General features: G+C 58.8%; 1 protein-coding gene across 3 annotated transcripts; it reads left to right on the forward strand.

Annotated features, from left to right (window-relative positions):
• Positions 1–1,566: 1,566 nt before the first annotated feature.
• Mthfsd (methenyltetrahydrofolate synthetase domain containing) lies at positions 1,567–8,776 on the forward strand. Of its 3 annotated transcripts, none has more exons than XM_090357176.1 (7): positions 1,567–1,671; positions 2,622–2,735; positions 4,108–4,221; positions 5,942–6,032; positions 6,339–6,451; positions 6,607–6,732; positions 7,817–8,776. In XM_090357176.1, the coding sequence occupies exons 1-7, from the start codon at positions 1,609–1,611 to the stop codon at positions 8,240–8,242; spliced, it is 1,047 nt and encodes a 348-aa protein (XP_090213302.1). In that variant the 5' UTR covers positions 1,567–1,608; the 3' UTR covers positions 8,243–8,776. The 3 variants fall into 3 exon arrangements, with proteins under 3 accessions (XP_090213302.1, XP_090213300.1, XP_090213301.1); XM_090357174.1 differs by lacking the exon at positions 2,622–2,735 and adding an exon at positions 2,476–2,589 and having other exon boundaries at positions 1,573–1,671; XM_090357175.1 differs by lacking the exon at positions 4,108–4,221 and having other exon boundaries at positions 1,573–1,671.
• Positions 8,777–11,557: the final 2,781 nt, after the last annotated feature.

Genomic DNA, 11,557 nt, shown 5'->3' on the forward strand with positions numbered 1-11,557 from the left:
TGAAGAGAAGAGAAGAGAAGAGAGAGGAGAAGAGAAGAGAAGAGAAGAGAAGAGAAGAGAAGAGAGGAGAAGAGAGAGGAGAAGAGAAGAGAAGAGAAGAGAAGAGAAGAGAAGAGAAGAGAGAGGAGAAGAGAAGAGAAGAGAAGAGAAGAGAAGAGAAGGGAGAGGAGAAGAGAAGAGAAGAGAAGAGAGAGGAGAAGAGAGAAGGGGAGAGAAGAGAGGGGAGAAGGGAGAGGAGAAGAGAGGGGGAAGAAAGAGGAGAGGGGGAGACACCGATAGAGGAGAGAGAAGGGATTGGGGGATGAAAGGGAAGAGAGAGCAGAGAGCAGAGCGGGGGAGAGAGGAGAGGGGGAGGAGAGAGCGCGTGCGCATGCGCGCCCAGCCCATCCACCTCGCCCCCTGGCGCAGGCGCGCGTGGGGGGGGAAGAGCGCGCTGGATGACGTCACTCCGTGCCAGACTCCGCCCCCGGCGTCGCGCAGTGATCGCGTCACCATGGAGCAGCGGGCGGCCGCGGGCCCGGGCGGGCTTGGTGAGGACGGGGCAGCCGGGAGGACGGGGCGCCGGGAGGACGGCCGAGCCGAGGCCTGGGGGGTGCGGGGCGGAGCGGCCGGCGGGGCGGAGTGGGCGCGGTGAGGACGGGGCCGCATGAGGTCGGCCGCGCCGAGGGCTGCGGCTCCGGGCGGGGGGCGCGGGGCGGGGCGGGCGGGCCGGACGCGGGGTCAGGCTTTTCCCAGGTCCCATCCTTTCCCGCGTTTCCACCGCCCCGGCTCACGGGCACCCCAGCCCGTGCTGCGGCGGCCGCGCCCCTGCGCCCTCCGCCTGGGACAGTGCTGGGATACAGTGTGTCTCCGCATGGCTGGTGGGAGCGGTTCATGTAACAACAGGGTAGTCATGATACCAGTGTATCTTTCTCTGCAAACGTGAAGCCCACACAGGATGCTCCGGGCATCTGGTGGAGGCCAGGATTCTTCCTGGCAGAAGTGGCGTGTAGATCTAAGGGAAGGAAGAAGAGGGGCAACAGCTGGGGGCTGGGGTGGGCGCAGCATGTTGAGATGCTGAAGCACACAGTGAGCCAGCAGGTAGGATGTGTACGCCAGGGACCGGGGCAGCGGCCCCTGTCTGAGAGATTGAGGCCCACCTCGCTTGCTGCAGACCCGCAGACAGGCTGAGAGCCAGAGAAGCACAGGCCCTCATCAAAAGGGCTGGAAGCCAAGCTGGGGTCCATCAGTGGGCATTGCTTCCTAAACTTTTGCCTGTCCCTAGGGGAATGGCACACAGTGCAGAAAAGATGAAGAAACTCAGCATTTCTGTCCAGACTGACCTGGAGGACATGTCCTAAGTTAGAAAAGGCAATCATACCTACACCAAGAAACAGAGCCCAGGCCAGGATCTGTTGCTGCAGTTCCAGCTAGCAGGGGAACTGGCAGGGAGAAACTGGGGGGTTGATGGCCTGGCCAGGGGTCCCACCTGGTGTAGTCACAGGCATCTGAGGGCATCCCTGCGGCAGCTCACACTTGACCTAGAATTCTTTTTTCCTTTGTAAGTCATAGCCCTTTGTTGTCACAGGTGTCACCAAGCAGGACATCCGGGAAGAGATTTGGGACTACATGGAGTCACAGAACATAGCTGACTTTCCCCGGCCTGTCCATCACAGGATCCCCAACTTCAAGGTACCCAGTCATTCCTGAGCAGACTGACTGGTTCTGGGTCTCGGGGTTTCCTGGCTGTCTAGAATATAAGACAAGCAGAGATGCCTGCTTGTTGTGGTTCGAGTAGAAAAGATGATTTCCTTGAAGCAGCATGAGTGTGTCATTTTAGGCTGTGTATTTCCTGAAAATATGCGGACACCCTGTCATGGCTTAAGGCCCCACTACTTGCTGACACTCCATTTGACTGGACTTCTCTCCCCATGCGGGTGAAGCTCTCCCACTCAGTTGAGCTGGCGCTGATAACTGTTACGTAGTTTGTTTTCATGCTTGCTACCCAAGAGAGAAGCAGATATGGAGTGACAGGGAAGCAGATGGAGAAGGCACAGCATCACATGTGAACTCTGAGCTGGGGGCCGGGTGGTTTTGGGGTGACACTGTTCTCTGTGTGGTGACAGCTACAGGCTGTTTTGTGGAAAGCCCTTACTCTACACTCATGACTTGTGCTGTTTTTAGAGTGCATGTTTTATTTCAGCAAACACTGTTTCTAACTTGGCTCCTTCCTCTCCTCTTTCCTAGGGGGCTACCTGGGCCCTGCTGAGCCAAGCTGGCAGGAGCGGCCAGCCCACATCCATGGGCCTCTCAGTGCCAGGAAATTGTTTTAAAATGGGTTCTTTGCTGGGGTGTGGTCCAAGAGGTGGAGAGCTTGCCCAACAAGTGCAGGCTCTGAGTTCAAGCAGAAACAAAACCAGTGCTCCGGATCATGTCCTTAGTACACGCCGTAGAGTGTGGGCAGAGTTGGAATGATTGGAATGTCTCCTTAAACAGGGCGCTTCCAGAGCTGCAGAGCACTTCCCTCGCCTGCCGCCCTTCAGAGCTGCCCGGACCATTAAAGTCAACCCTGATGCCCCTCAGCAAAGCGTTCGCTTCCTCGTTCTCCATGTACGTGCAGCTCTGTCTGTTTGCCTGACTAGGGGTCTCACCTGGCTTGCCAAAGCCTCAAAGACCTGGACGTCTATGCTGGGGCTCAGGAAGTGAAAATGGACCCTGATAAGCCACTGGAGGGTGCTCGGCTGCTGGCACTGCAGGTAACCCCACTTCCTGCCACTGCCCCAACCTCCAGGCACTCACTGCAGGGGCCTGGCAAGTGGGAGCAGTCTGCACTCAGATGGGTGGTGCTTGCAGCCACCAAACTCAGGGCACACCCTGCAGCAGCTCTCCAGAGCAGCCTAGAGTCTCAGTTCTGAACATGAGGCACAGAGATGAAGGTGCTGGGCGCTGGTTCAGAGGCCATGGCTGCTGCATGCTCATCAGAGGAGGAGCCCCCCCCCATTCTAAGCCATGGCACCATTTTCAACTTAAAATTATTTGACTTTTCTTTAGAATACATTTAGAAATGTCCAGGCACTGTTGGTTCATGCCTGTAAATCAGGAGGCCGAGATGTGGAGGCTCTCAGTTCAAAGCCAGCTCAGGCAGAAAAGTCTTCAAGACTTCATCTCCAATGAACCAGCAAAAACCCAGGCAGGAGATACGGCCCAAGCAGTAGCGTATCAGCCATGAGCAAGTAAACAAGTTTAACATCTGTAGGCACTGAATTCAAGCCCCCAATACAGGCAAAAATAAAAAGTTTCATTTTCAAGAGTTATGCCAGACACCCGGGGCTCACGCCTGTTATCCTAGCTTCTCAGGAGGCTGAGATCTGAGCGTCATAGTTTAAAGCCAGCCTGGACATGAAAGTCTGTGAGACTCTTATCTCCAGCTAACCACTGGAAAACCAGAAGTGGTGCTGTGGCTCAAGAGTTGGCAGCCTTGAGCTGAAGACCTCAGGGACAGCACCCAGACTCAGAGTTCAAGTCCCACCATTCACACACACACAAAGAATGATAAGAATCACTAATTCATTGTAATTAAGCATAATGTGTAATATGGTCAGTGATTTAGCAGCTATGAAGTCAGAACAGGCACATATTTAAATGCAGAGTTGTAAAGCAAGGAGGGGGCAGTGACCCTATGAATTTAATGCAGTGGCCAATGCTGTACAGAGGCACAAGACGCCACTGTGCTGGCCGACACTGTAGCCCAGGTCTTCCTGAGTCCTCCTCTTGTGGCTGTGGGTTGTGTTTCCCTTGGTTGGTGCTGAGTTGGGGGGCTGAGGTGCTGTGGTCTGCAGCACACAGCTTCGACTGCTGGTCCCCCCGGGTCAGCTCCAGGAGGCGTGGTGGAGGCTCACTCTCCTCCTCCCGTTAGTGGTGGACCCAGGGTGGCCAGAAGCAGCCTGTGCATGGGACCCACCCTGCCCGAGAGCATTTCCCTGTGGCCACCTCTGTTCCTGTTCCCAGGTGGGGTACTCCCTCCCCCTCAACCAGGCCTCTGTGTGCTCGGTCAGGTGTTCCCGAAATGGCAGAAGTGTACACAAATCGCTATATGAAAGCTGAATTTTGAAATCTGTTTCTTCAAAGAGCCGAAAGACACTGCTGGTTCCTAGTCCTCGACTGAGAACTGGGTTGTTTAATAAGATCACGCCACCACCCGGCGCCACCGCGGCCGTGTTGAGGAAATGTGCCACCTCCCAGGTGAGAGAGGCGCTTGTTCCGTCCCCTGTCACAGGCTACGCCAAATTACCCAGAGGCCAGGTAGGCTGCCGAGCCAGCCGGCAGCAAACCAGGGTTCGCAGATTGGGATTCCTGAAGTAGGGGGCAGGGACTAGGAAGAAATAGAAGAGACAAACAGATGGGGTTCGGGAGGGCCACAGCCCAAGTCAGCAGTCCAAGAAGGCTGTGAGCTCCAGACTGCCGCCTAAGACTGTAGCCCAGTTTACTTCAAGTTCCGACCTTAAATACTCTTCTTAGAACTAGGGAACTGCCAGGGGCTACCTTCATACAAAATAGTAATCAAGTCACAAATAGGATAAATGAGAAGCGGTTAACATTGCCCAAAGTCATCTTGATAAGAACTGATTGACATTGCTTAAAGTTATCATGATAAGAACTACTTGCTTGTGTACACAGTTGTGTGGGTCCAAGGTCACTGACCCCACAATCGGTCCCCAACAGTAGGCAACTCTGCTTTTCCAACTATTTTTTCCCCATTAAGCAAATGGCAAATTCCTGGTAAAAGCTGTGGGAAGCAAGTGAGCCCTGGCGCCCTCTAGTGTCAGCGTCCTGTCCATGCTGGCGCCACCTTTGCTCTTTCCTGCTTCATCAGCTGGGGAGGCAAGGGTGCCTTTCCTGTCCAGGTCCCAGTGACTGCAGACCTTTACATGTCTGAGACACGACTGTCTCACCATCTGGTCAAACCCTCGTGTGCATACGTGATCATACAATCTGTGTGCATTTCACAGTTAAATAAAGCCTGGTGACTTTTTAAAGAATTGTTAAATAAACTCAGGCAGGTCGTTTGATTCTAATCTAGTAAGAATGAAAAATAAGGCAATTCCTTTTTAGGGAGTTTCCCTCAAGTCTTAGTTATAAAAAATGAAATCATTTATTATTTACTCATACTGTCCTATCCTGAAAACACAAACTTGCTGTGGCTTATGAAAACATATACAGTGAGGTATCAAATTAACTAGAAAGGGAGTGAGGGAGGAGCGGAGGCCGTGGCGGGGGAGGCACTTGAGGCTGTCCCGGGAGGCTTAAGAGACCCTGTTTCAAAATAAAAAGTAAACATGGTTGGGATGCAGTTCAGGCGTAGAGCACACCTAGTATTTGTGAACCCTGAATTTGTCCCCCTACACTGCAAACAAGCCAGAAGAGCAGGCTTCACAAGCAGAGACAGACGAAGGCCTCAGCCGGGCTCGTGGGTGTGGTACCTGGGGTGCTGTGCCACACAGCCAGTCCCTCCTGGCAACTCCAGAAGGGATGTCAGCTGTGGGCTCTGCCCGAGTGGCCTGTGCTGCCCGGGTACAGGGCCCTGCTGTGCTCCGGGAGGTGGGTCAGGAGAGCCGCAGCTGTGGGCTTGGCCTCCTTGCTGTGTGTGTCCTGCTGTCTGGAGCCTTGGCTGCATTCTGGCTCTGGTGACATCTAGAGGGAAGGCCGCTGTGCAGACGCACGCAGCGTCCCTGGCGCCCATCCCACCACACGGGCCCAAAGAGCCCAAGGCCCAGGCCCTTCTGGCTGCCGCCCTGCCTGGCTGCCTTGTGGGAGTGCCCCACGTGCCACGAAGCCCGCGTCCTGTGACTGCCACTGCTTCCTCCAGAGCTGGCTCCCGTGGCCTGTGTCCCCACGCGACCTGAGGGTGGAGGGGTGGAGAAGGGCCCGTGGGGGACCTTGCACTCTGTGCTCCCCTCTGCAGGGCGTGCGGGACTTCAGCATTCCTGTCGGCTTGGACTCCAGAATCCTGGTGGACCTCCTTGTGGTGGGCTCTGTGGCCGTGTCTGAGAAAGGTGAGGTCCGTGTGTGTGTGTGTGTGTGTCTCCTGCTGCTGCCAGGCCCTGGACTGCGCCGGGCTGAGGCCCCCGTGATCGTTCTCTTGTGGAGAGGTGGCTGGCTGTCCAGCCCCAGGGAAGTGTAACCGGGCTGGTCTGCGCTGCGGCAAATTGGGCTCTCCAGTGATGTTGAATGTTCGCTCTCCCTGTGTTTAGTACCCACGAGAGCATGCGGGCTGCCGCAGGCTGCTGCCTCTGAGGCGGGCGGACGGGGGAAGCCGTGCCGCGCCCCTCAGCAGCCTCTCCGGCTGGTGTCTCTCTTAGGCTGGAGGATCGGAAAGGGTGAGGGCTACGCCGATCTCGAGTACGCCATGATGGTGTTGATGGGTGCCCTCTCCAAGGACACGCCCGTGGTCACCGTGGTCCATGACTGCCAGGTACCTGCAGCAGGGCTGTGGCCCCTGCTCTGAGCGTGAGGGGTGGTAGGGGGTCTGCGTGGCAGCAGGTGGGGGAGGGCACGTGCAGTTCCCCGAGGCTGTGCGGGGCTTGGCTCCAGCACCTGCAGCCCCATCTCACACTTGCACCTGCGCAGGTCCGGGACATCCCCGAAGACCTGCTTGAGGACCATGACGTCTCCGTGGATTACATCCTCACCCCCACCCGGGTCATTGTCACGGGCTGCACGCGCCCCAGGCCAGCTGGGATCACGTGGTCCAAGGTGGGTCCTCTCAGCGGCACATCTCGGCGTCCTCTGTGGCCTGGCCACCGACCACCCTCCAGCCCTGAGTCACCTCTGCAGCCAGGAGCTTGGAGCAGCTTGATTGCTGGGCCCCTCTCCGGGCCATGGAAGCCCAGAGTGGAGTGGCCGGGCGGAGGCCCTGCAGGCCTGTGGGATTGGCAGCAGGCAGGGAGGCAGGGAGGCAGGGTCTGGTGTCGGTCGCGGCATTGCTTCCAGCGAACTTGAACTTGGAGGGCCTTGCCTCGTTACTGCTGCCTCGCCGCCCTGGGGGTTTGAGAAGCCGAGCACTTGGCCTGTTGCTGGCTTCTGGCAACATGGATGATTGTAAGTCCAAAACAGCCCAGATGAAGGTCCGTGGTCAAAGCTCAAGTACATGTCCTGTGCCCATCTTGAGCTCACACAGCCTGTCCACTGTCTGGCTCTCTGACCTTCATGCCACCTGCCAGCCATGGGAGACCTGCCAGAGCCCAAACCTACACCAGCACACTCCTATATCCACATCTGCTGCCAACAGTCGGGCTGCAGACAGTGTCCCTGACCCACACGGGGTCTGTGGCTCAGGCTTTACCAGGGAAACCAGGCTACCAGTGTGTGCTCGGGGCACCGTCCTGCCCAGCTCCCCTGTACCCTCCAGCCACAGGGCCCCGCCCTCAGGCTGGTCCTCGGGGCCGGTGCCCTGCCCTGTGTGCAATGCTCAGCCTGAGTTTGCTAGTGCTGACCGCATCACATTGTCACAAATGCACAATGGCATCCGTCAGTGGGAGGCCCCTGCTCCAGGATGCGGGGTTCCGAGGCACCCTCACAGTTGGACTCAACTTGGGCCTGGCTGTGGCTCCCGTGGCCCATCAGGAGTTCACCTTCCTGGAAAAAGGCCTTTGGGAACAGAGCTGGTGTCCACAGCTCCCACATGAAGGTGGGAAGTCTGTCTGGGCTCAGCCATTCTAGCGACTTCCCTGCTGTGTCCAGACGGACCCTCCCGCGCGTGCCGGGGCCTCCCTGAGCTGGGGTGGCCACTGCCAGAATTTGTCCCTTTGAACACAGCTGGCTGTGTGTGCTCTTTCAGATCACGTGTGAGATGCTGGAGAAAATCCCAGTCCTTCGAAATCTCCGGGACCGGGAGAGGCAAGCCGGGAAAGATGTCTCCATCCAGGCTGAGCCCTCGCCCCTGCCTGCAGCCCCGCTGAGCAGTGTGGGAAGACCGGGGGAGGACAGCGCTTCAGCTGCCACTGTGTGGGTGGGGAACCTCGCCCCCAGTGTGCGCGTGCGAGACCTGAAGCAGGTGCTGCGGGAGCTGGGGGTCGCGCCCTTGCGCCTGGCCTGGCAGGGCCCACAGCACAGCGCCATCCTGCACTACCCAGACGCCGCCAAGGCCCAGCAGGCTGCTGCCTCCCTGCAGGGCCTGCACCTGGGCTCCCACCCCCTGAGTGTGTCACTGCCCCAGCCCGGGCAGCAGAGGGGCACAGCGCCGGGAGGGCAGCCTAGGCAGTAGAGCTGGACCCACGTCACCCCAGCCAGCTCACCTCTGAGGCAGGGCTGTCCCACAGCTAGCTCTGTGGAACTGGTCAGCAGACATGCTTCCTGCTGGGGTCTCTGTCCCTCTTGGAAAGTGAGCTTGAGCGATGGGGTGCACGCCCCGTGTGCAGGCATGTAAGTCTCTGTTCTGAGGCACCTTGGGCCTGAGTCCATCTGGTAGCACCCCTCTAGGCATGGGGCAAAGGGACTGAGGTGAGGAGGGACAGAATCTTACCCAGGTGAGGCCCTGGCAGGTGCCGTGCACAGAGGACTGCAGAGTGGAGAAGAGCCCTGGTGCTCAGAGACCTTGTGCTGAGGTGACCAGAGGAGGCTCCCCCCACCCCGGCTCCCCCAGACACGACGGGCACTGCCAGCCTTTGGAGAGAGGCGGGCATGCCCAGATGCATGGCTGCACAGAAGCTGGAACCTCAGATCCCTTTTATATTTGTAGAAAATATGTAAGAAAACCAAAGACCCCGTGGCTGAAATACAGACACCCCAGTGAACCCTGCCAGTGTGCTGCCTGCTACATCCCCGGGAGGGAGAGAGGCAGGCCGGCCCTGGCCTGCTTGTCTGCGTACACTGTGACCCTGTGGTAAATGGTACAAAATCGGGGCCTGGCAGAGACCAAAGTCCTGGGCACCCTGGTATTTTTCATCTGCCGTCGGGGCTGAGGAGACAGGGAGAAACTGCAGCTGGCCAAAAGCACTAGTCCCAGCTGGGTGCCAGCAGCTTGCCCCACAGTCCCAGCTACCCTGAAGGCTCAGGTCCCAGTTCACAGCCAGTCTAGGCAGGAAAGTCTGTGCATAAAAGCTCAAGCAGGGGCCGGGAGTTTGGCCTAGTGGTTGAAATGCTTGCCTAGCATGCATGAAGACCCGGGTTCAATTCCTCGGTACCACATACATAGAAAAAAGCTAGAAGTGGTGCTGAGGCTCAAGTGGTAGAGAAAGTCCAAGGACAATGCTCAGGCCCTGAGCTCAAGCCCAGGACTGGCAAAAAAATAAATAAAATAAAAGCTCAAGCAGGCACCCAGGCCCTGTGTTCACGGCAGGACAGGTGCACACACAGGTGTCACCACCGTGATAGTGCCAGACCCTGAGGCTGAGTCTGCGCAGTTGTGTGCACTGCAGGCCACCAGCCTGGCCACGAGCTAGCCTCCTGCTCTTCAGGTGTCCTCACCAGCTCCTCGACGAAAAGGTAAACGGACTGTTGCAGAAATTGGTCCAGTGAGATCAGGAAGGACCCCCTCCCCCCGGCCGGGCCTTTCCCTGTCCTGTGTGCAGTTCTGAGGGATGGCTGAAAGTCACCCCTTCTGTCGGGACCCCTGCCAGCTTGCTGCAGCAGGCCTTAGGAGCTGCTGTTCTACTCCGTGTCCTTGAGCCGGCCTATGGCGGAGACCATGGGGAGGGCGCTGTCCTAAGGGCTGCATGCCCTGCAGTGCCTCGCCGTCTGCCAGGCGTGGCTGTGGTGGCATCAGGGGTGTGCTGGGCTCTGGGGCGAGTGAGCTGTGATGGTGAGCTACGGGTGTCCAGTCCCCCCGTTGAAGAAACCCCAGCACTTTGACATCGACTCTGCCGTCCCTTGTGCCTAGATGTGGTAGTCAAGGCCTAACGGGCACAGCCGGCTTGCCCTTGCCCGCCCACATGGAGAGTGAGCTGAGATCTAAACCGCAGCTGGTCCTCCATGTGGGCCGTTCCCCACCTGCCCCCGAGGCAGGGCCAGCAGGCGGGGGTGGGGCCAGGCGGGGCCAGGCCCCACAGGGGAGTTGTGCTGGCTCCTTGCAGGGAGGGCGGCGTGGGGGGGTGGGGTTTGTCTGCTCGGCGAGGGCTTCTGGACGGCACTGCTGCCGTCTCCGTGCCAGCTGTGCCCCTGGTGCTCGGGTGTCCTGTGTGCATCCCAGCAGCCTGGTGCTGAGGTGAGCCAGGTGGCGCCCCCCTCTGCCCCCCTCTGCCCCACCCAGCAGCCTCCTCACCGCTCGGGAAGGTGTTCAGGACATGGCCAGCAGGGGGCACTGCTGCCACACCAGAAAGCCAGGAGCCCTCGCCAGGTTCCCAGGCAGCTGGCCCTGGCCGGCCTGGACTTCCTGTTCTTCCCAAAGGGGTCCCCGCCTGGGCTCCCTGCCAGGGTGGGGACCAGGAAAGAGCCCCGCCCCTGGCGTCTCCACTGTCGGCCGCCACCACCTAGGCCGGCCCCCACGCCCGACCTGCGCTGCCTGAGCCCTTCACTGGCCCGGGGACTAGCAACCCACTCCCACCAGGTGGTGTCCGGGCCCAGGGTTCAGTGGGCTGCAGTGCAGAAACACTACCGCTGGTCTGCGGCTGGCCCTGGCGTCCCTGGGGTGTCCCCGGGGGCTCAGATGGTTCATGGTCTTCCAGGGCCATCTGGGGGCCTGGCCCCCTTCCACATGGCTACCACCTGAGGGCCCAGGGTCCCTGCCTCAGAGCACATCACCTTCCACACACACAGAGTGGAGTCCCCGGCCATCTGGAGCCACCAGTACCACAAGTACCCCCGGGGCAAGTGGGTGCTGGGCCCAGGGATGCTGCCCACTGAGGGCAGGCTTCCAGTCCCCTGTGTATCAATCAGGCAGGCAGCCAGGGCTGGACGGGTAGGGGTGAGGCTACCAGGACTTGCTGGGTAGGGGCGAGGCCAGGGTGTGGGCGTGGCCATCACGGGCCTGCATGCCTGTGTGGGGCTGGCTTTTAGCTTTGCTCAGACTGTGTCCCTGCCACGGTTCCTGGGGCTGTGACCCGGGGGTCTTTTTAGGGTGTCCACATGCACATGGCTGCAGGACCCACAGGCTATTGGCCTTGGCACCGAGGGATGGCAGTACAAGAACCCAGACTCCGTTCTGAGTGGGCCAGGCACGCTTTGCACCTTGACTGACAACCACACTGCACGGGAGCTGGCTGATCCGCGGCTGCAGCTCCAGGTGTCCCTGGTATGTCCAGGTCTGTGGGCTGCACCCCATGAGGAGAGGGGTGCAGGGCTCAGTCTACGGAACCCACAGCAGCCGCAGCAGCAGCTCCCCTTCCCTCATGCAGAGTCAGGCGCCTCCTGCCCGGCCCCACGGCAGTGCTTGCTAAGGACAAGGCTGGGAGGAAGAGAGGGAAAGGAAAGGAAATGGAAAGACAACTTTCTTGTGTAGCGGTCCTGAGGCCTGGGCGTTCTCACTTAGCTTTTTGCTCAAGGCTAGCACTCTACCACTTGAGCCACAGCTCCACACCTTGGTGTTTTGGTGGTTAGAGATGAGAGTCTCACCGACTTTCCTAAGTGGGCTGGCTTTGAACCA

Source organism: Megascapheus bottae, chromosome 24 (assembly GCF_031878675.1).
Source record: "Megascapheus bottae isolate mThoBot1 chromosome 24, mThoBot2.hap1, whole genome shotgun sequence".
Taxonomy (NCBI): domain Eukaryota; kingdom Metazoa; phylum Chordata; class Mammalia; order Rodentia; family Geomyidae; genus Megascapheus; species Megascapheus bottae.

Coding starts and splice junctions, on each gene's coding strand:
- Mthfsd (XM_090357176.1), top strand. CDS start 1,609: ATGGAGTCACAGAACATAGCTGACTTTCCCCGGCCTGTCCATCACAGG. Junction 6,452..6,606: donor CCGTGGTCCATGACTGCCAG/GTACCTGCAGCA, acceptor GCACCTGCGCAG/GTCCGGGACATCCCCGAAGA. Junction 6,733..7,816: donor CTGGGATCACGTGGTCCAAG/GTGGGTCCTCTC, acceptor GTGCTCTTTCAG/ATCACGTGTGAGATGCTGGA.